Source organism: Typha angustifolia, chromosome 11, assembly GCF_048772165.1.
Source record: "Typha angustifolia cultivar Huaian chromosome 11, ASM4877216v1, whole genome shotgun sequence".
Taxonomy (NCBI): Eukaryota; Viridiplantae; Streptophyta; class Magnoliopsida; order Poales; family Typhaceae; genus Typha; species Typha angustifolia.
The window spans coordinates 14,003,301-14,027,893 of NC_133249.1; the positions used below are offsets into that span (position 1 = coordinate 14,003,301).

At 36.4% G+C, this 24,593-nt stretch overlaps 3 protein-coding genes across 3 annotated transcripts; 2 read left to right on the plus strand and 1 right to left on the minus strand.

The window, feature by feature from the left end:
* The first annotated feature begins 275 nt into the window (after positions 1–275).
* On the plus strand, positions 276–7,771 carry LOC140770369 (protein BTR1-like). Its single transcript, XM_073111535.1, has 8 exons — positions 276–575; positions 1,924–2,162; positions 2,245–2,345; positions 2,728–2,921; positions 3,509–3,624; positions 6,656–6,799; positions 7,123–7,184; positions 7,259–7,771. Exons 1-8 carry the CDS (start codon positions 491–493, stop codon positions 7,344–7,346), a joined length of 1,029 nt encoding a protein of 342 aa, XP_072967636.1. The 5' UTR covers positions 276–490; the 3' UTR covers positions 7,347–7,771.
* A 2,858-nt stretch (positions 7,772–10,629) lies between these two features.
* LOC140771024 (uncharacterized) lies at positions 10,630–11,501 on the plus strand. Its single transcript, XM_073112376.1, has one exon. It carries the CDS (start codon positions 10,640–10,642, stop codon positions 11,339–11,341), a length of 702 nt encoding a protein of 233 aa, XP_072968477.1. The 5' UTR covers positions 10,630–10,639; the 3' UTR covers positions 11,342–11,501.
* A 2,636-nt stretch (positions 11,502–14,137) lies between these two features.
* On the minus strand, positions 14,138–24,593 carry LOC140769991 (phosphatidylinositol 4-phosphate 5-kinase 9). Its single transcript, XM_073110930.1, has 9 exons — positions 24,400–24,593; positions 22,354–23,680; positions 19,913–20,080; positions 17,777–17,942; positions 16,924–17,034; positions 16,573–16,760; positions 15,767–15,918; positions 14,676–14,841; positions 14,138–14,517 (listed from the first exon to the last, which is right to left on the minus strand). Exons 2-9 carry the CDS (start codon positions 23,622–23,624, stop codon positions 14,250–14,252), a joined length of 2,490 nt encoding a protein of 829 aa, XP_072967031.1. The 5' UTR covers positions 23,625–23,680; positions 24,400–24,593; the 3' UTR covers positions 14,138–14,249.

Here is a 24,593-nt window from a genome sequence, read left to right on the forward strand (position 1 = left end):
ATAGTTGACCGAGTTCCAGTGTGATCATCTCAAAATATAATCTCAGTATCTGAGTTAGTTTTATCCATATTGAAGACCACCAGTTGCTTGTGTCTACGGACGTTTTACTAAAAAAAATTAGGGGCGAGGGGGGAAAAAGAAGACTTGGAGTTGCTTGTAAAAGTTGTAGCATTTAAAACGCGCACGTGAATAGAAACCCCGCTGGTCCTAGATCGAGCCTGGTTTCTTTTCGTATAAAAAAGAAATATAAAATTAGAGGAGTTCCGAGATTATCAAGATAATTAATAAAGTCGTAGAGGAAGGGAGGGTGCGACTTACTCGGCGGCAGGGCTGCGGCTAAAAACAGAGGCGCGACCAAAGGAAAGGAAAACCTAGAGTTCAGAAGAGACCTCGTCCTCTAATGGTGATAGGAGAATAACTCTTCCCTTATTCTCTCCCTTATTTACCTCCTCCTCCTCCTCCTCCTCCTCCTCCTTGGCTTTATTTCGCCATGGAAGCCCCCGACTCGCCCTACGCTTCCTCTCCCGAGGGCCCACCCAAGAGATCGCAGCAGCGCTCGAGGTCCCCCGCCCCAGGTGAGATTGCATGCCTTATCCTCTTGTCTCTCTCTCTCTCTCTCTCTCTCTCTCTCTAGGTGTTTTGCAATCTCTATTCGATCTTTTTACCCGGTACTGGATCCGAAGGTTAATTCCCGAGATCTGGTTCGACAGTTGATGTGAAGATCCGTGTGGATAGAGAAGAATATGCTGTCCTTTTGCGGGGTTTGATGATTCGAACGCTGTGGAGTGTTCCATTAGTTTTCAAAAAGGGGCGTTTTTTCTTTCTTCTTCTTTTCCAAACTTTAAATTTTAAAGGACCAACCGAGAGCAAAATTTTCTCGAATAGCTCATTTTGATTTGAAGTGACAAAAGTGGATTCGCGAAAAAAAAATAGATTTTGATTAGAAACGTTAAACGTATCATTTGGTTTGGCTAATAAGGAATAAAGATTTTGTAACAACTGAAATTTTAGGTAAATAAGTTGTATCTCTTTATTCTTGTAATAACTGATCTGAAGACATAGTCGTCTTGGTGACGATGTTATATGCACTCACATGATGCTGCAATTATTTAATTAATGCTGTGTATTTCATTTGCAATCAATAATTGTAGAGTATGGAATCTTGCATTATATACCTTTTCTGTGAAAGTTGCTTGAATTACCAATTAACGCATGCAGTCTCGTTGGATCTAAAGTGCATGTCTAGCAGGTGCAAGAAAGTTCAATTTTGTCCTCTTTTGTTGGTATCATATATGTAGACATTGACGTACATATATATGTAATGCAACTGGAATGCCTTAATACTGTCAGTGTCTACATATATATAGTAAAACTTTGATAAGTTCCATGTGTATGCGAACTTTCTTAAGAAAGTAAAAGAATAATGCAACTGGAATGCCTTAATATGTTTTTCGAACCCAATTTTGGACAACTTAAGCTTTTTAATAAGATGTTAGTCACAATATGGTATATGAGCTAGGTTTTAAAGAGGTCTTGTTGTCTTGCATTCAAACTTGTTCATACCTTCAAACCCTCTCTCAGTTTCCACATGCTGTTAGGGTGGCTTGGCGGGTCTGCACGTGATTAGTGGTCTGGGTCCCACCAAGCGAGATAGAGAGATTGCGACATCTTATGAATAAAGGGCATAAGCACCCATGCACTTGCAATATAACTTTCCAGATGAGCACAGTTTTGATTTCATTTATGTACAATTTGCTAGTTTTATCACTAGTTTACAATACTGTCCTCAGTCTGCTGCTTACCCACATATTGTACTGGAATCGTGCTGTGCAATCAATTTCTATGCTTTTGTGTTGTATTTGTATGTTTGATACTTAACCATGTTATTTATTGAGTATTAGATCTTTTCTTTTTTCTTCTCAGATGATAAGGAGAAGCAGACACACATAAGGTTTCTAGTGACAAATACAGCAGCAGGATGTATCATTGGCAAGGGAGGATCAACGATTAATGAGTTTCAGTCCCTGTCTGGAGCTCGTATTCAGTTATCACGTAGCCATGAATTCTTTCCAGGAACATCTGATAGAATAATCATGATTTCTGGATTATTTAATGAAGTAATAAAGGCAATGGAGCTGATACTTGAAAAGTTGCTGAATGAGGTAATTTTTTGTGTGTGTATCTGACTTTTATCTGCTGAGTTTCAGTTGATTCCCCTCAAGCTCATTCTTTTGGCATTTCCAGGCAGAAGAGAGTGCTGATGCTGAAAATGGATCAAAAATAAGACTCATTATTCCAAATAGCTCATGTGGAGGAATAATTGGAAAAGGAGGATCAACCATAAAGTATGCTTATATTGAAATTCTTCTCTAAGACTTTAAATTTTAGGTTTTGATGGTCGACACCTGACAGTTGTTTTAATCTGAATTTTCTTAGTCAGTCCTTCCAACTTTGAATTATCCAGAGCTAAAATTGAATGTCTTAGACTCTTAGTAGTTGAACTAAATTCTTCTTGGATTAAATGAAAAGTCTAAATTAGACTCACGGAGCAAAATCCTAATGGTGATCTGTTGTTAAAAGATCTATTTTGATATGATTTCCTGTTGATTATGGTTTACCAGTCCCTCCTTTTCCTTCATTGTTCTTCCTGTCCACTTTCTTTTCCTCTGGTTTATTATTTGTCGTCTAATGATTTTCAGATTTGATGTGTTTCTTTTCTTTCTACAGATCCCTCATTGAAGATTCACATGCTGGCATCAAGATATCACCTCAAGACAATAATTATGCAGGATTACACGATAGGCTAGTTACTGTTACAGGGTCTTTTGACCAACAGATGCGAGCTATCTTTCTGATATTGTCAAAATTATTGGAGGATGTTCATTATCCACCAAGTTTAAGTTCCCCATTTCCATATGCAGGTATCTCTCCAAAATCTTGCTTTAGTTTGATTATTTAGTGTCTTTATAAATTTACAATTCACTATCATACACGTTCATGTGCCCGTTCCTCCAGATCTATAAGATATCCAGATACTATATCAACATAATGGTTGTTAAAATAGGTAAATAACTATTATCTAAATTATGCATTGTTGGTGTTCTAGTATTTTTGATATTACATCATTTAGTCTCATTCATCTTTCTACTCATAAGCAATAGGTCTACTATTATCTTCTTAGTGTTGTGGAATTATTGAGCATTTTGCTTGTTCCAAGGTTTTCTATTGCAAATGAAAACAATATTTTTGGTAAAATGTAAAGCTAAATTTTATTTAATTGAATTGGTAGTAGGATGCTGAAATAAATTTTTTGTAGGTATGTAGGTAACGAGTTGTCCCTTTCACTTTTATTCGACTTTGTTGAGAAGTGCATAAACTGAAAAATATTGTAGTTAAGTGTTTGTTCATGATTTGGCACTTTTAGCTGTGATTCTATGTTATGTAATTGGTGAACTTCTAAACTTAACACACTGATTTTATTATGTTTTCCCCTCACTTTGACATTCAGGTGTCAATTTTCCTGGTTATCCTGGTGTACCAGTTGGCTATATGATTCCATCCGTAGCTTACAACACCATGAACTATGGACCAAATGGATATGGTGGAAGATACCCAAGCAATAAGGTTAAAAATACTTGATACTTTGTGATGTAGGATAGTTTTTTGTGCATCTATTTTTCCTGACTGGAGTGAACTTTTGCTTTCTACATGTAATAAAACATTTCTCTTGTGTTGCATGCGGTGTTTGTTTTTCTACCAGTGTGCAAGATTGTTTCAGTTACTTATGAAGAACTATAAACTATTAAGTTGTAGTATTGATGCATTAGGCTATTTTTTTAGTTCCTAACCTTTGACCTCTCATTGGATGTGCCCAGCCAGATATCTTCAGTTGATTATTGTCTTTTTTTGCCTGATCTGTATATTTTAGTTTATAAGTTACCTTTTGTTTTTCATTAATTTATTGCGCAAGACAAATCCAACAGAGGGAGCTGATTATAGGAGAGTAACTAGATTACAACACAATGATTCTGTAGGCTTATTAGTTATTATAGAAGATCAAAATAGTCAAAGCAAAATGTATGGTAAGTTTCAATATAGAAAGGCATCCTAGTGCACAAGGCACTCGCTAATGCACTTCCTTTGGATCACGAGGAGTACTTGGCCTTAATTCAATTACTCTGCTTCAAATTTGCACCGCTATTTAAAAGGGGCAAGCTTTAACACAATAACACTATGATTTATCATTTCTACTTTAAATGCAGTTGATGACCAAGTAAAAGAAAATTTCAGCTTACTGGATTACTGCATCAAAACATGAATATTTAGCAACCAAAGATCCCTTTATAATCACACTTTATTAGATATTGCATGAATAGTTTTCAAATGGCTTTTGACTTTCTATTCACTGGGTTAATGATTAGGTTCAGATATGATAACCAATTGATGTAGGACCAATTTAGCATTCTGGCTAACTAGGAGGAAAAAAGCTGCACTTTTGTGAAGCGAAAAACTGAAAAAATTTGTCTCAAAATTTGTAGTGTTGTGTACAGAATCTACTGATGCTGCATGTGGACAGTCTTGCAGAATTAGCATAAAAAGAAAGTTATGACTTATGAGTACAAAGTGCAGTTAGATTTTAAGAACTTAGGAATATATTCAAGGTTTATTTAGAAATGGATAAGTGAACTATATATTTTGGGAAATGCTCAAAATTTGTCTCCAATTTGTTGGGAACTTTTTAATAGTTTCACACCTGTAATCATAGCATGGGACTCTTTGGTTTCTATTTTAGAGTCAGTTTTATAACCATGATGTGATTTCGTCCTCCTAGTCCCATTACCTTTAGGTCTGCTGAACACATTATTCAGATGAAGCATGAAATTTGATATGAGATACATATATGACATGCGTGGTACTATGACATGACAAATGTGGAGAACATGATAGCATGTATCATGATAGGAAAAGTAATACAAGATATATTGCTAACAATTATCTTTTAATTTGGTTATTACCTAAAGAGAACAGTGAAATTTTATAGTTGGTTTTGAGGCAAGCATCTTTTACGATCGAAGAAGGTGTTAATCATTTCTAGTCTTGCATCACCATTTTCAAGACCATATGTGCAAGACATAATGAAATCAAGAGTTCGATTTTAAGCTTTATGCTAAAACTTAGAAAAAAGTTTTAACATCTTTCTAACCATTAAATGCGTGGCTCAAGATCTTGAAAGTTCATCCAACTGAGAAAATTTGTACTTTCTTCTATATCTTTTGGGATAACTTTTTTATAATTCCAAGGCACAATGAAGGGCTAGTACGTTAAATTTCTTGTCCAACTCTACAGTCAATTAAATCCATAATACAGTGTCTGTATAAGTCGATATTCAGCTCTCTTTTATTCATAACCTACAATAGCCTTCCCCTATCAAATCTTAAATGATCTGTCATGTTAATCACTGGAATAGCAGCATATACTGCAGATGGAACTATCCTGATTCCATTGATATGAATGATGAATTTTTTTATGGACATGACTTATCAGAAAGTGCTTATTGACAGCATGATATTACATTTATTATGCATATTATAGTCCCTTCCAGTACATACCCAGAAAGTTGGCATATTCATGAAGTCTTTATAAAAAGAGAATAAATAGGATAATTCATTTATGGCATGCTTGCTGAGTGCAGACATTAAATACATGGCTGACTAAAAATGGCTATAGCGAACTACCAGGATTCAGAAACTCATCATTGCATGTTCTATATGAAAGAAGAGTTTTTTTTTCCCCTTACAATTACTACATTAGGCAATCTGTGACATATTAACCTTATGAAGTATGCAAAACGTTTGGTATTCTTTGGTTACTGAAGAGTAATTGCACATGTAAGAGAGTGCCTTGAATGAATCCAATGGGAAGTTGGTATTTCGGATTAGGTTTCTTTTTCCATCGTCAAAGCTCAGTAATCTGTTGTCTTCCCTTGCCAAATAGGAAACCACGATATCTTCTTATTCTTCTATGCCATGACAAGAAGCACTATTCTATTTTGGTAACCAAGTTTGATCTTTCCACTTGGAAAGAATTATTAATATTTAGGCTTTAGGCACGGGCTAGATGGTGCAGGTTAATCTTTTCATCTCTGGGTCATATGTTTTGACCAATATGAACCATTTCACCGGTGTTTGTATTACCCTTGTGGTGCAAATGTTAAGTTGTGGGTGAAGTCCTCATATGCCTCAATTCCATGCGAATGACATTGGACCATTTACTTCCCAAACTAGTTTAATCTAACTCTGTGTGGAATCATCTTTATGTCAACTGGTGTTATAGTCTAGATTGATCTTATTTGAACAAATGGAAGAAACTAAATATGCAATTTGTGTAATATTAATTGTGTATATGTGTTATTTGTTCAGTAAGTATTTGCTCCCTATCAGAAAGAAGCTGAGCCTGTAAACATGAATGCAGACTGTTGAGCTGATATTTAAATGTTTATTTTCATTATTGCCCCGTTCTGTTTAAACTTTAAAGTCATATTTCTGTAGATTTAAATCCACTGTAATGAAACCGAACAAGAAGACTTGGATAATTTGTAAGCCTGTAAGGGTTGGTTCCTATTTCATAGCAGACACTAATTTCAAATCTCTTCCAGGGCAGCACATCACAAGCTGTTCCAACAAGGTCATCTGTTGCACCCCATGATGGCCATGGCAAGTCTGTTACAATCGGTGTTGCAGATGAGCATATTGGTGCTGTTGTTGGTCGTGGTGGGAGGAACATAATGGAGATCAGTCAGGTGTGTTTATGTATATATAATATATACTTAAAGCTCTTCGATTCATATCTTTCTTTGCTTTATCCATGTAGACTAATCTTCTTGCTAACATGTAGATAGGAATTTGTAAATTATGTATTCTTTTTAACAATGGCAGTTTTATAATATACATTGTGCCTTTTGAGTGAAAATTCCCCGGATTGCATTAAAATTGAAATTTTGAGTAGTGAAAATATTCACTTTTGTGCCATATTATCTGAAAACATTTCTTGTTGCACATTTATTATCTTGATTATTTGTTTCAACTTTTCTGTTAATAAGGCTGGATCTGCTCTAAAATGCAGGTTAGTGGTGCTAGGATTAAGATATCAGATAGGGGTGATTTCATGTCGGGAACTTCTGACAGGTACTAAAGGTTCTCCCATCATCTTCCTGCAACTCTAAAGAGTTGTTTCCTGATTTTCCTTTACCTCGGTGCAGGAAAGTCACAATCACTGGGTCTCCAGAAGCAATCCGCACTGCTGAGGCTATGATTCTGCAAAAAGTTTCATCAAGTTCGGAGAGGTGATAATTTTTGTTGTGCTGTTCAACTGATGGCCTGATGCAACTGGTTTCGTGGGAGGTCCTAAACCCAAGGAGATGGGCAAGATCCTTTCTTGGTCCAGCTTTCTGAAAAAAAAATCTAGGGTAAATTATAGCTCCGGAGCACATAATCTGTGATTGGCAGTAATGAAGGAAAAGGTCAAAGGCTCTCTTTGAAAGATAACTGGATGAGTTTCAGTTTTGTGTTTCCGAGCCTCGGTGCATGCTAACTAGTTGAAAGACATCTTTTTGATCCTTTTAGGTACCAAAACATTTGATGATCTGTTAGATGCAACTTCATTTTTGAGGTGAACAAATATTTTGTAGCTTTTAGGCCAACAGATGAGTGCTTCTTGGCATGTACTGCTATGTATCCTTGTCATGTTCTTCAAAATCTGTTTCTTCTATTTATATGACTCGTTATTTAATTTTTTATTAAGGCCCAGCTTAGAAGTGAGAGTGAGAGACTGTGGAGAAAATATTTTTCCTAATTTATTCTTTGGTCTAGAAAAAAGAAGTATATGCAGGGCAAAAAGTCAATTTTAGCTTTCTAGCATCTCTATCTTTTGTTAAATTGTACTGCACTGAAAGGTGGTGCATTTGGCTGAAAGAGTGGCTGTGGAAAAAGTGGTGAGGGCCTCATTTAGTATCAATTCTCGCATAGAATGCTGATGCCAGTGTCAAGGAAAGGAGAGTACAGAGTTCATTGTACTCTCTGGTTCCTTCTTGTACAGGTGCTGTAGATAGTCTTTATATTGTCCTCAATTTGTACAGTAAAAGAATCCCTTTCCAAAGCTACTCTTCTGAACAGCCTTTGAATACGACAAGTAGGCTTTTTCTAGTTATCACCAGTGTGTGGATGGAAAGGAAGTTAAGGAACGTTTCATCTAAGAACTTCTATTTTTTTGTTGGACGATAATCTAAGACTTGTTAAATCCAACTGTGATCCATGGTCTTTTGCAATTTGCAAACTGGATGCTCTTTAAAAAGGGTAGTAAACTTTTGCGATCCACTCCTTTCTGAGGTGCACTGAAGCTCCTTTTTATATGAATCGAATAGGTAAGTTTTAGAGGTTGATGAACTGACCTTTCCTCCCCATCCCCTAAAAACTCGGAAGGCTAATTATGAGCTGAACAAAAAGCTAATCATCTCTGAATTTAAAGACACTAAAGTGTTATCAAGCTTTAGTTAATATACTAAGCCGTATAATTTAGACTCTAAGCTATATGCATCGCAAAACTATTGTTTTGAACCAAAAAATATTACTCTAAGTCATCCTTCTTTAAGCTAATTATACCGTCGAGTCATCAACTGAGTTAAGTCATTAAGTTAAACCAATATCAACCACAAAATATTTTTTTACATAATAATTATTTAGAGTTAGATTCCGTCTTATGATCTCCTTAAATCATAAAAAGTTACCTACCAAGTAAATTTTTTTCTTCATCATCTCGGTGGAAATGATTGCACAGTTCTTTGGGCGATTTAATGATGTCTGAATTGTATGTACCTTTAGCTTCAGGAATCCTTCGATAGGTGCTGCGGTCACCACGTACTCTGGTCTAAAATTCCTTTAGCTAAGGTTTGCAGACGATCTCACACCGGTTAAGGGGTTGATATAGTAAGAGAATCCTTGATCTTGAAGAGATCTAATGTAGACCAGTGGATCCAGTATATTTATGCAGTAATAATTTGCAAATTATCTCCTAGGTAGTGTTAGATCTTGAAATTGGCAATTCGTGTACAAAATCCTTAACTGATGTATTTAGATTATTATGTGTAAGCATGACAGAAAGAAATTAAGGAATTTATAATTAGCATAACTTATTCGAGGCTCATATTCTATGAGTGTTTGAACATTTTTATGACATTTTTAATAGTAATAAAAGTATTCTACAACGTTACTAATAGTAAGTAAAATGTAGAAATTATATTCAGATCCTAGAAGAATTTATTGTAGAGTTTTGTTCGTGGTTGTGGTATTATTCCTCGGAGTATATTGCTATCTCAAGGGTCATTGAAATAGGACATCAGATCTCGGGATTGATTGATCAATCATGAGAAACAATTTATTACGGGATTACTTCAAATACAACTATGAGATTTAGTTGGCGATCTATAAGTTTCATATTATATTCGTTGCAGTTTCGTAATTGATTTGATCATAGGAAATAAATAAGTGATTTTTATTCTTTGAGTACAAAAGAATTCTTGTGTGTTTGCGTTGTTTATTTTCTTCTATGGTTAGTTATGATGTTTAACGTATAAGATCTTTAGTATTCCAAGATCATTTCTCCTAGACTAGAGTTAGTAAAAAATTTAGAGCAATATCAACATCCATTCTTCTATCAGTTCCTATTATTATTGTTATTATTATGAGAATAGTTCCTATTACTTTACTTACTCTCTTTGGAGAATATAGAGAAGCTCTACGCAAATCCACTCACGTAAAGATTGAAAGTATGACCACAAACATTAAAAGGAGAGAGAAGAAATAAGATCTAGAAGAAAGATGGAATAAGTTGACCACAAACATTAAAAAGAAGAGAAAGAAGAAAGAAGATGTAGAAGATTGGAGCAAGCTGTATGCCGACACAACCGAATGTTCGAGTTGACTACGACCTAACCCGACCCAACCCACTCCGGGACTCTGCTACTAGAACCTTCCCCTCAACGACTCCACTTACTGCCACGTGTGAGAACACGAGACCCTAGCTAGCCTTCCTACTCCAGTGGTTGCACCACAACTTCATCCAAGTGCGCCACACCCAACTCCCCGCCACGTGTTTCCGTGCCACGGCCTCGGCCGCTCACTTGGGTCCCACCTTTTGTTTCTTTTGTCTTTTTGGAAGAGAAAATATTCTCTCTTTTTTTTTAAAAAATTTCATTTAAAAGAAATAAATAAATTTCCAAACTATTTGGAGCTTAATAAACTACTACTACTACTACTACTACTACTACTACTACTACTACCTACTACTCTCTTAAGAGAGTCTCAAGTAGCCTCGGTGCTCTCACACTATCTACAAAATATTGATTAATGTTATATTCATAGGCTTAGAATATGATTCAATCTAATGAATCGAACCGTGTCATTCGATTCGCCAATCGCGTTCACATTTCCTTTTGATACTTGGGTTCCACGTCACATATTAAGGGACGTAGTTTTCGTTCACAAATCGCAATGACCAGATGATGCACTAATAATTAGCTTGCGATGCCATTATATATATATATACCCCTACAAAGCCAACTCTTGTACCCAAGAGTACACGAGCCATGGCTAGCTCTAAGGTTGTAGCCGTTGCATTCTTGTTGCTGCTTAGCGTTGAGCTCATCGCCGCCGGGAGGGCGGCAATGCGCTTAAATGGTAATGGAGGAGGAGGAGGAGGAGGTGGTGGTGGTGGTGGAGGTGGAGGTGGTGGTTCTGGCCATGGCTCAGGTTATGGCTCAGGGTACGGCTCTGGCTATGGCTCTGGCTATGGTGGCGGAGAGGGTGGTGGGGGTGGCGGCGGAGGAGGAGGTGGTGGCGGCGGTGGCGGGGGATCTGGTGGTGGTAGCGGGTCTGGGTATGGTTCTGGTTATGGATCCGGTTATGGATCCGGATATGGCTCGGGCGGCGGCAGTGGAGGAGGTGGCGGTGGAGGATCGGGATACGGAGGCGGCGCCGATGGATCCGGCTATGGCTACGGTAGTGGTAGCGGGTCGGGTTATGGGTCAGGTGGAGGATTACCCGATGGTTACGGAAATGGCGGCGGAGGCGGTGGTGGCGGCGGAGGCGGTGGAGGTGGTAATGGATCAGGCTACGGTAGCGGATCCGGATATGGTAGCGGATCCGGGTATGGTAGTGGTGGCGGACAGGGCGGAGGATATGGGATGGGGGGCGGCGGAGGTGGCGGCGGGGGATCGGGTTATGGATCTGGATATGGATCCGGGTATGGGTCTGGTTATGGTTCGGGCTACGGTGGTGGACGTGGATAATTCAGTTGAAAACATTGGTTAAAAGAGTTATGATGGCTATTGGCTAAGCTATTTATCTTTTTCATGGAGGTTAGCCATGTCGTGCTTGTCATTGTAATACATGCATAAACTTTAATGTGCTTGTCTTCTGTCTACGTAATAAAACGACGTTACTATTAAACTATTAAGTCTCTCTCTCTCTCTCCTCTCTCTCTCCCTCTCTCTCTCTCTCTCTCTCTCTCTCTCTCTCCAGTCTCCAGTCCAATTTGAATATTCTTATTTCAAATTAACTAAGCAGAGCTTTATGGACGTGTTAGTACTTTGTCCTCACTACCAACCTTTGCTGGAATATAATTTTGATTATTTATATCTTCTCTTATTATCAATTCTTCTTCTTCTTCTTCTTCTTTTTTTTTTTTTTTATGAAAAGCCCTTTAGGAAGATACGTTTGAAGTAGCCCCACTACCACTATAATAAATATAATAAACAAAAACAAACATCAAGCCCAGCCCAGCCCAGCCCAGCCCAAAGGGCGTACATGATCGAAGAGGAACAACACTTAATTATAGACCAGCTAACCGAAGTTTCATCGTGACCGTCATGAGTCCTAAAGTCGTACAAAGGGCGATCTTTGGTGAGGAATTTGGCATGGTGGACAACTGCAGACTTTGGTGTAGTAGATGGCAGCGAGGAGGAAGCAACGTATTGAAGGTAACAATTTGATTCCAAAGAGTCACTCTAGAAGGAATAAACCAAGTTTCCTCTTTAAAATTTTGCAAAGATAACCTATTTATAGAATTAAACAGGCTTGATGAAAAGATGCAAAAGGTCATCGAATAGGTACCTCTTTTGGGGCCCAAAACCCATAAAAAGTTTGTTACTTATATACCATACTAACATTTCTCAAATATCCAATATGGTACTAGACTCACTTTTCTTTATTTTTCATTGTCATGATACCCACTCTAGAGCCAATTTTCATTCACTTCTCTTTATAGATTTGACTAAGTGAATATTTGACAATAAAATACACTTTAAGCTAAATAATTTCACCATTAAACCATCATTAATAATATGTAGGTCCCATTTAAAACTTAGCTCAAAGTTAATAAAAAATTTATGTCAAATATATAAAATTACCAACACAACGGAGGATGATAGAGGCCAGCGGCCAGAGAGAGAGAGAGAAAAGAAGAAGAAGAAGAAGAAGAAGAGATTGGCTCAAACTTTAGGTGAGCTTTCTCTATTAGGGTCTTATTCGTTCCCTTTCAAATCTTTGTGTTTTTTTTCGGGTCACCTTTTCTTTTCTTCTCAATTGTCTATGAGTGGAAGATTTCTTTTCTTTACATTAGGATACATGGTACAATTGCGATGAGACAACTCTTCGGAGTAACAACCCAACCCATATAATATGATATGTGACATGGCCTCCAATTTCATGTTATGATTGCAAGTAGCCAAAATAAAATCATTAGATGATCAATATTTTATTTTATTTTATTTTTTTGAGAGAGAAGAATGGTCAATATTTTATAGTAGTATCAACTTCTCTTGTGAAATAATTCTAGACTGTCCGTTACTAGGCACTACTGTCTCAATTCCACTATAGTTTCGCATCATAGGAGCTTAATCTTGAGTATTAAAAACATGATGGTGGATGGACTACATAAATAAGAAGAGCCTGTCCGGAAAGACATTATTTTGGAAGCTTATTATAAGAGGATAGTGCATCTTCAAGAATCTGCATATTTTAGATGTTAATATTTTTGGAGGGGTGTTTTAAGAACTACTAATATTTTCAAACTAAAACTTTTTAGTTTTTAAGGAATTAAGAATGATATCAAGCTTTCTCTTAATGAAGAGATCACTTCTCTGGTGTGGTCTTGGAAGAGGATAAGATCAAGTGAGGTTCGAATTGGCATACGAGATTTACTCTGCTCCTTTAATCTTTAGTCTATCTTGAAGAGGAGAGCAAGGACAGTACATCATGGAGATTTTTCTTTTTTTTTTCAAATGGTATTTATTTCCTTCACTCTTTTTATAATCTCGCTGTGGATGGTGGAATTAGTAGTAGTTTGAATAATCATATCTACCATATAAAGTTCAAAAGTTCTTTTCATTGTGGTGGCTTATATAAGCTCAATTCAAAGGACATATTAAGATTTAGTGAGCAAATCTTTATGCATTCTTTGCTAAGAGACAAATGAAAGTATATAGATCATTTTACTCACAAGATGTTCCTACTTCAGAAAGATTATTTCAAGGTTTACTGGGAACTCAGATATCAATTCTTAGCCTGATTCAGTTCAACAATTCTGGTTGGAGTGGTCTTCATGAACTCTGAATTGTTCTCTTCTTTTAATAGATTTAATAGATAAGGGGGCAGGTTTGATGCAGCTGGGTTACTTGATAGCCTTCATACTGTTTTAATATATTTGCAAAGTCCAAAGGCAGTTTAGTTTGGCTCTTCCAGTTGCCCTTGGTAAGCTTACTAATATTTCCTAATGCTGCAGACAATGAACACTGGGATGTGATAGGAATTGCAAACAAATCGAGAAGATGAACAAAACGCAACAGTTATGATGTAGAGCTTCACACCATGATGGGATTTGCCTTCCCTGATCTGAATCATTCCCAAATAGAATAAATTTACTAGTTGTAAAGCAAGGCTCATGCCAGTAATTTTTAGAGCATGGTAAAAATGATCTCCAGAGATTGATCTGGTTTTTTTTTTTGGTGATTTGGCCTTACATAAGCATTAATACAGAAAAACTATACAATCTGAATCATGCAACTATTAGCAGCAGGAATCATGTAAAAAAAAAAGAACACAGATTTGATTCTTGGTAAAAACTTACATAGCTGACATCTGTATAGTGTAGACTTTGAAATAAGTCAAGGTACAAATAAACACAGAAAATCTCACATGCTAAGGATTTTCAGGGAAGACTGTCTGAATAAATCTCAAGAAGCGCTTTGAGTAGAACTTGGGGTCTACCACAGAGATTGAGACGGAATCAAATTGAAGGGATTTATAAGCATGCTCAACTTTCTTAGTCATGTTGTATGCCTGCAAAATGTCAATGATCCCAAGGTAGAGAACCACATCGTACACCTCATGGAATAACTGGTTTCTATCTTCTTTTGGACTGTACTCCGCCCTCGCAGGCATGTTGACTCCAAGCTGGATCTGGAGCCTAGTGAAGATGACGATACAATATTTATTACCAGTTGTAAGAGATAAGCATGAACTTACCGTTATATGAGAGTGTAATTATGCTTCAGTGCATAACCTTGAAAGAATAGTCATCAAGTTCGAAATGTACAAGAAAGGATGAAATTTAAACAAGCAAACCTTGCTGTCCCAGGAAGCAGAAGATCCACTTCCTCAAAACCAGCAGCCGATGCTCGTAGGCGGCTGCCTCTTATGTGAGGACCCACAACAACACTATTTTCATCATTTCCACGTTGAACCAAAACAAGTCCCTGTGGGTAGTTAGAAGTCTCATCCTCCTGCACGTCTGTGTTTATTAATCATTATATAAGCATCATTTCCAAATTTGTGATTTGCAGCAAATACAAGATAAATGCTTAATGACACTGTCGATAAGAAAGGATTTCTTAGAAAAGATCATCATCTTCATTTTTCTATTTTTTGTTTAATCCCCATTCATTCCATTATTCCCATAGGCCATAACTATGGATTGATTGTCCCTACCTAACTACATGGTAGTGGTCTAGGGAGTGCAATTGCTAGATAGTCCAATCCCCCAAAGAAACAGAGCTTGGAAGCAATTGTATGTTCAGTGATATCAAGCTCTTAAAATGAGTACACCAAATTAATGAAGAAATGATGATTATTGTCTCTAAGTGGCCTGTTTTTATGGATTAACCTTGAGGACCCTCACTGTTCTCTTTAGTCTTTACCTCATCAGCAATGATCATATTGTGTATATCCAAAGCACTAATGTAGAAACATCAAGGATGATATCCATCTATCTAGCTGGAATTCATCTGAGGCTTTAGCATAAACAAGTCCTTAAAGAGTATCGCATAAATTATGTTGAATTGCTCCTATGAATGAGTGTGACATTCCCAATATTTCGAATGGAACAGCACCTTGCTCAAATTTCTCTTGATTATCAGTGTATGCCAACTTCTCAGATTCTAGGTACCTATATCTACCTTCTTCAAGTTTCTCATTCCACACTTAGAAGAAAGTTAATCAATAGAATAGCACCTTGCTCAAATTTCTCTTGATTATCAGTGTATGTATACTTTTCAGATTCTGGATAACTATATCTACCTTCTTCAAGTTTCTCATTCCACACTTAGAAGAAAGCTAATCTCTATTGATTACTGGTTCTAACATTGCAAAGATTGATCTAGTTCAAAACTAGCCAAACCTTTTCCCAGTATGAATGCTGCACGTAAAAGAATAAGTACCTTCCTCAGTAAGAACTGTCAGTCTGTCTGCTGTGACACTTTGAGATACATGTGACCTCAAGTGTTGTGGAGCTCGGTAGTGTACACCTAACAATAGGCTATAATCCATTATCCGCTGTGTTTCCAGGAATTTGCTGTCAATCTCAATCTGCCTGTAGGAGAAACTTATCAGAATCATGAATGTCTGACAATCTTTTTAGTACTACCATTCTAGCAAATAAGAACATCAATAATACCATTTAACAAAAACACCTCCACTTGAGATAGTGAACAATGAGAGAATGTATTTTCAGTGCTAGGACTGTAAATTTCTCAGCAGCAACACTACGAATGGCAGACATGTAGAGATCATTGACTTTTGGTCAGTATATCATAAACAAGGTCACATCAACACTTTGAAACACAATTTTGAAGTGAAACAATGGAGGAGCAACAACTGGATAAAAAACACTCAATTTATTAATCATAACACAATTGTGACATTATTATTCTCACTCGCAACAATGGATAAACACATACATCCTGTCTATAGTTCTCCATATAATTATGTAATATGCTATAGCTATCAATTTTTTGTGACTATAGGCATTGTAGTCACACAGCTTTACGTAAATAGGGCAAATACATGGTTAACAGAAATTCAGTTCAAAATGAAATCCAACTTAGACATGTTATATACTACAGATAAGGGCAACTTAGGACAAAGAATAAAGCAAGTTGTATTTAAATGAATAAAACTAAAAATTGAGAGCATAAAAATAATCAAACAGAAAGTACACCAGTGCTTACAAAGAATACTCTCTTACTTAAGTAAAGCCTCACGCCAAGAAGGTTCCAGATAAAAGGAATAGTTCAGATCCAAATCTTTTAATGTTGTGTTTTCATCAATTTCAACTTTGTCAGTTGAACGCCCCAAAGATGAACCTTTTAAATCAAATCTTCGGTGAATCCTTAATTCTGTGCAAAACATGTTTCCCATTACTACGAACCGGAACTGCCATTTACAAAGGTCAAAGAATAAATATCTCCTTAATATTGAAGACTACAAATATGAGACGTCAAAGAAAAGGAAGCAAAAAGGCAATGTTGTACGGATATGAGACCATGTGCTGAAGTTTGCAATAGGGAATGTCATTTATGCAGTCTGTTGCCATTACCTTTTGACCGCTAGATGGTTTCACCCTGTGGAGACCAAAAAATTTAGTTATGAGTGTGTTCTCATATGTGCGTACATGGTGATAATAATTTGGAAGCATCCGCAACAGAACCTACACAATGATAAGTTATCATAAGTGCAACTTCCAAATTTTCCATAATTAGGGAAACAATATCACAAAAGGTAATCTGATATGTGGAATATTGATACAAACAGCATATGAAAAAGTTAATTGAAAATATAATAGCTTGAAAGCATCAAATACATAAAAGAAATATGCTAACATATTTTACTTGTAAAGTTTAATTCAAGTAACAATCATCAGTAAGAGTAGCCGGATAGCATGTAACGTAAGCTTTTCTAAATAAAACTAGCAACTGGAGTATACCGATATTAGTTTTTCTATGCTCCAAGTCTCCAATCATATGGTATGGACAGAATTGAAGCATCTTCTATGCCAAGACATAAGCGCCGCAAGCTTACTATTGTAAAATTGAAAAAGTAAATTTAAGTTTGAAAAGCTCTACAAAGCAAATCAATTGCCACTCCAACTTTGCAGGTCCAACTTTGCAGGCAATGTTCTTACAGTTTGTTTAAGAATTATGACTCACGCTTAAAGTTGGCCAATCTTGGTGGAAAAAGAAGTCTATTCAAAAAATTCTCCTCTGCCTCATAGCCAATACAACAAAAATATATATTCAATAATGGCATAATATTGTGAAATAAATTGGCAAATGTATAAGATGATTGTACCACGTAGCACTAAGGTATGAGATTATCGCTCCAGTTTAGGATGCATTTAACAGTAAGCCTACCATGCTACAAGAACTTGGAAGATATTAAGGAATAAACACCTGCACTTCAGATTTGCGGAGGGTCTTAATCATGAACCGATCATCTTGGGAGAGGAAAAAGACACTACCACTCTTCCCAGGGGAAGAAAGCTCCCGAAGTGCAGCACTTCCACATATAGAAATCATGTAATCAGCAGCATCAATCTTGAACATCTCCCGCAAATTTCTGCATTTCACAATGTAATTACCACAAAGAGGGACATGATTCTTAGAGTTCTTTATTTAAGATATCACTGCTAAAGGAATCCAATTATCTTCTTTAAGCTATTATCATCCCCATGCTTAAACACTTCTAAATAATGAAGACTCAACAACCAGGCAATTAGGTAATCCAAGATAAAAATTTTAAAAATTTCTGCCTGGCACAGTAAACACATTTACAGAGAAGAACCAAACAAAACAGGCAAATAGGTACCCAAGAGTCCAGATCACAAATTTTGGTTCAAGTGATGATGTATAGAAGAAGCCTAGAAGGTACACCTGATTCAGATGTGCGCATTATTTGAATCAAAACATGATAACCTAGACAACAAAATAAACCAGTACATACATGTAGCTTTTAAAATGAACTACCATATTGCAGTTCAATTAGACGCTGACCAACAAGAGAGCTCAAACATACACACCTTAGAATATATGCTGTAAAATGCTTACCATCTATAACTGGGACAGTTACATGATAATTGTGTTCTATTTATCTCTAGTATTTGTAATGACATTAGCTTTTTCTTTTCATTGTGGCTGAAGTTGGTCTCTCCATATTCTACAGTTAATGAAGTGGCTATTTTAAAACCAGGCAGAATTCACATTCACTTTAATGGTCTCTCCAATATGATTTATTGAGGTCTCTGCATCCTTCGCAAATGTCTTAGGAATCCCACATGTACAACTGACGTTCTAGATCATATATTCCAGAAAAAAGCAAGCAAAAGCATGTCTAGTCTTATAAGCATAGCAAAAAGCTTGTCTCTCAATTTGACCCCAATAACTTCCCAAAATAGCTCAAAGGGAAATCCATTGCCTTTTAAGTTTGCAATATGATGGACTAATGAGATCTTTCCCTTTCAGGTTGGTAAGTGGGCTTCTTAGAGGAGTGGTTCGTGAATGTAAATAAGAATCTAAGACACAAAATAGGACATGAAAGAAGAAAACTGCACTGGGTCATGAAGGGTTTCTCCATGATTCTAATCCCATGTGCTAAGATCAAGATTATTATAAAAGAGAAATACCCTAGGAGTGCAGTCATAAATAACTATTTTATAGAAAGAGTGTGAACAACTCAATGAAACAGCCTAATTGAAATTAATAAATTCCATCAATTAAGAGGTCCTTTAAGATGAACACTTCATGAGCTGAGCTAATGAACCAAGCTATCATATATGGTTCCAAAATACTATGTCCTCCAAGTGCTTGACAATAGGGAGTTACTTACATGAAATTGCATAAGTTGGAATGGACTCAACGTATTTAGGTACCATACTAAATAGTTGACTTGGATTATGGGATTATGTTTACAAATTAGTTTGATTACATTTTCATTTCCTAAATAAGTTAAAAGTGCACAAGATTTATAAAAAAAATGAAGGAAGATCAGCTTTCAACTTATGTGAACTTGTCTCTTTATATTTGTTCTCTGATTCTCAACTGATACTTAAATTTTCTTTTTCAATTAACAGTACTTTGTTGCAATTCAGGAGGAAAAGAATCATATTCATATCCAAATACATATTACATTTATTGGTATTTACTTTATGTCTTCTACTCTTGTCTTCAAAGAGAAGAATACTATGCAATCTCTGGAAAGATATCATACAACTAATGATGCCAATTATGTAAGTATCTTTTTGAATTTCTATCTTGTTTCTAAAAAGCATAGATATCTATAACTGCCAAGAGTATGCTAAGTCGTGCAACTCTATTAGGATGAAGTAAAATATTGTAGTGTGGAATGTTACCATCAAAACTAGCAGCGAAATAGTAACTTCAGAAAATTACAAGAAATTAGTAGATACTGAGAAGAACAAATCTATAAAAAGTAATACATCTACAAGATTTAAATATTACATTATACTTAGCCGGAAAAGGAAATGAAAATGTATTAGCACAGAATCCAACAATACACCCAACACAACGAACCTGAAGACCATGGGGCAATAGTCTTTCCATTTAAAATCCTCTGCACGATGGGAAGGTGTAAGTTGTGAACCTGCTTTAGGAAAATTCATCCAAAAGCTTGCTCTAGGACCAAAGTCTGAACCACGAACTTCACGCCTTTGTATTGGTGTAATTTTTCCAACTGTATACCTGAGCAGAACAATTTAAAATTATAAAGAGATCATCACCGACTTTTTATAAAGGACGTGTATGATTGTTAGAAAATGAAGTTCAAAGAAATGACTAGAGTTCAATTAAGTGATTAGATTTCAGTGAAGTGACTCTCCTCTCAAGGACGTCAAAAAGAAAAAGTGAAGCTACTTTTGGTTGGTAAGAAAGTCATTTCTATGTTATATTTTTTGCGACCAAACATTAATAGTAGAAAAGTTTCTAAAAGTGATTACTTTCTTCTCTCACTTCCTAACAACCAAACACCCCCTAACATAACCTAGATATAATGACATATAGTCATAAATTTGTTCAAAATAATAAATGTTTAAGGTATCTAGCAATATGTATTCATATTATATACTTCAAAAAACATTACAAAAAGCCGTCAAGAATGGAAGCACAATAAAACTAGTCATCCAGATGCACAGAACAGAGATTGTGCATGTAAAGCAAGAATTCAAATACAAGTCCATAGGATTAGATAAATAATCTAGATAAAAAATATATGTATGTAGTATCACTTTAAATGGTTAAATTTCAGATTATCTTATGCTTTTGACAAGTCATCTACTCATCTATGAAGCACAGATAATTGACGTAAGATAAAGGTACAATACGGATACGTCGATACAACATATTTTCAAAAGCAAGGATACTATATGCCTAGGATACATACATATATGTATATATTTATGTTTGCACATTTATATTAGTGAACTTATATACTTTCATTTTCTTAACTGAGGAATTATATATTGTTGTTGTGTATGGTAGTTTATATAAGGAGAACTCCAATTACATATTAAAAGAACTACCAATCGTAACAAATATTACTAATTAGGATGTAAGATAAATATGCAAATTCATTCTATAAATAAAAAGAAATTAACCATTGTAACATGATTTCCTCATATAGATCATTAAATAAACAAGTGAATCAATATTTTGACAAAGAAAACATTCTAAATACGATAAAAAATGAGAAGTCATAGCCTCCTTTGATTTAACTCATATTGGTAGGAAGCTCAGAAATATCCAATTCTAAGAAGTATCTGAAAAGTACTCACAACATTAATTTTATTTTTTTAAAATTGAATACCTTAAGGGAGTATCCAATATGTATCTTATCTGATTCGGATATGAGGATATAGAAGTATTAATGTTTCCTAGCAAGTCATCCATCTTCAACATCATTACCATGAACCAATAATGACAATGATAATAGCAGTGACAAGATGGTTGGTATAATTAGCATGAAAGTGATAAATTTGACATTGATAACAAGGAAAGTGGTTAAAAAACTTTATTATAAAATCACAACTAAGCCATCAATTGAATAGAAAAAATCACATTGATCAAGGGAAACATAGCACATTAGTTAACTTTCATATATAAAGTTTAGAGTTCAAGAATCACACGGTCATAAATATTGAAATTTTAAAGCAGAAGGGATGACTGACATAGTATATGTCTAGGAGTATTGACATGAATGTGAAATAACAATCTCGTCTAAATTTTACAAGCCCTTGGCATTCAATTATTTGTTCAAAGTTAAAGTTATGGCAGCCATGAAGCTTATAGCAATGATAAAATGAAGAGTCATAAGGTGAAAAAGGATACAATTTATTAAGCATTTATTTATTCTTTTATCTTCTATAAGATGTGTTCCCAAGATAATCTCCCATGGATGAACAAAACATCCTATGAAGTAATTGCCTTTCTTCGTCATGGACTCAATTTTTACCCAGAGCGTTTGTGGAAGTCTGGGCGACTTGAGTGCAAAAGGTCACTAATAGGATATGTAATTCTACCTGCCAAGGCTGTCTATGTATCATGGCAAACTTTTCTCTTGCTTGAACTTCAAGCCTTGAAGTTTCTCTGTTGGCTAGAAAGCCTAGAATTAAGCATAACATTTCTAAAAGATATGCCATATTGATGGACAGTCATATTTATGTGTCAGATAATGCCTTTTCTTTTCCTGCTCCTCTCCTTCTATCATTCCACACAATTTAGATATATTAGTAGGCCTCCCTCACTGACTCAACTTATTAGGAGCAATGCAGGTAAAAAAGAGGGCCAATATGAACAGACCAATAAAACTTGTAAAGACAGAGACATGCTCAGACAACAAGAGGAAGACTGATCTTTAATCCAGTAGCCAGTAACATACACCAAAAAAAAGACAATGAAGTATGAGGAGCCTTCTAAGTTTAACTCTTTAAGTAACAAGAGGTCAAAGAATAAAGTATTACCTGATTCCAAGCTGCAGACTGAGCATTAGATCATAACTCCTGTGACCCTTGATTATTGTCTCTCCAGGCCTTTTGATGTCCTTCACCAATTTCTTTTGACGCCGTTTTGCCTTTTTAGATGACATTGAAAAGCTATCGTCGATTACTACCTCACTGATTAGAACACCTTGCATGTATTCCCTTTCCAGGATTGGAAGATTAGGGTGGTCGACCACTTTCTCATTACATTCTAAAACAGAGATATCTGCTGTATTATGCCCAATAAATTTTTCAATGGCTACCTCAAGACTCCAACGCCTTTCGAGAGACACGTTTCTAGTGCGGGATTGCTCAAAACCTAACAGGCTACCCTTTGGAAGACTGCTAGACGAGACACCACCAGATTCCCGAGTCTCTGTGACCTTCATGTTTCCCATATCAACTGATGAAGCGTGCAGGATACGCGACCCATGACTTTGCCTTCCTAAATCAGGTAGCAGCCCTCGGTTTCTTAAAGCATCAATATAGAACCCGTCGATAGCTGGAATTCTGCATCCTTTTGGATAAAAGGACCCTTTCCCATCTTTCAAGCCCCTGGTCCAAGTGCCAACATAGATCCCACCATCACTCCATGTATAGACTCCAAAACCATGCATCATGCCATCTAGCCAGTTCCCTTCATATGAGTCCCCATTTTTCCAAGTAAGAGTTCCCTTTCCAGACATCTTCCCACCTTTCATATTGCCAACATAGAAGTTCCCATTAGCCCATGTATACTTACCAGGTCCTTCTATTGTTCCCTGAATCCAAGAACCTTCAAAGACATCTCCATTGGGATATGTTTGATATCCCAGACCATGCTTAAGATTTAACCTCCACCTGCCCTTGTATGTCAAGTTATCTGGTGCGATATATGTTCCATCACCTTGCATATAATCACCAGAATATTCTCCCTCATAATTAGCTCCAGATGACCACGTTGTCTTCCCACGCCCATGCCTCATCCCTTTCCTCCACTCGCCCTCATAAACACAACCATCTGACCATATGTACTTCCCTGATCCCTTTGGCATGCTTCCCGATAGTGTTCCTGAATAAAGATCCCCATTGGGAAGTACGAGATCACCAACTGTAAAGCCAGAATTTCCACTAGAAGCATGTAGATCTTGACTGTTGGACAAATTGTGTAAGAGCTCTTGTCCGATGTTGCAACTAGTGTCATGGGACAGTCTAGTTCTTCTCGAACAAGTCCCTGCTTCCAATTCATCAGCAAGGGCCACAGGGGCTGACATGCATACTGTCCTTAAGTACTAAAAGCCCCAGCAGTAAGTAACCCTCAAATACCACACTAGGTAAGAAAGAAGGCCAAACAGAGAAAGCATTAGATACTACCCATCAAACTACAACTAATTTCCAGCCATATTCTAATTGACAAAAAAAAATCAAGCCACATAAAGGAAAACGCTTTTCCACAAAGACATGCATTGGGCTAATAAAAGAAAGACACCATAAAGATCAAATTAAGATCCGCATGAGCAAAATTGCTATGATACATGCTCTTTTATGCATGATTATGCTGAAATGCTCTTGTATTCTTCAGCAAATATCTTATGATTCAGATCAAATTACTCAGTAGCAAAACAACAATGATTTGCATTGTCATACCCTACCAAAACCTCTATCTGCCATGTATTCACGACTAGCAAAACCTCCTTAAGGATATCCATCCAAAACTGCCCAATGTGCAACACAAATAGATTAACAGTAAGCAACATATATTATTAAATCACAGAATATTTAGACAGGAACCCAAAACTACAAGCGACAGAATCAATTACTTCTTCTTCTTTTCTACAAATACTGCAAATATCCTATCCCAGGGAGCGGAGCTGAATCAAGAACCTCCACTCAATAGCCATCAACCAAGGAGCCAATCAATATAATCATCTAAATCTATCATCTGGCTTCTATCTTCTAGCGACCCAATCTCTACCACCCCTGCAAAGTTTAACCTAACGATCGAGACAGAGATAGAGAGAGAGAGAGAGCAAAGAAGAGAGAGATTACAATTGACTCCAGGAAGTAGAGCTCCGATTGAGATCAAAAGGTCAAAACCCAAAGCGAGAGAGATGCTTCTAATAATAGAGCTCGTCTCACTCTCTGTCTTCTCCTGAGCCTGAGCCTGAGCCTGAGGCAGAGGGGCAGTGCTGTGCCTGTGGATGTGGGTGGGTTTGGGGAACGGTTCGTTATGTGTTTGACGA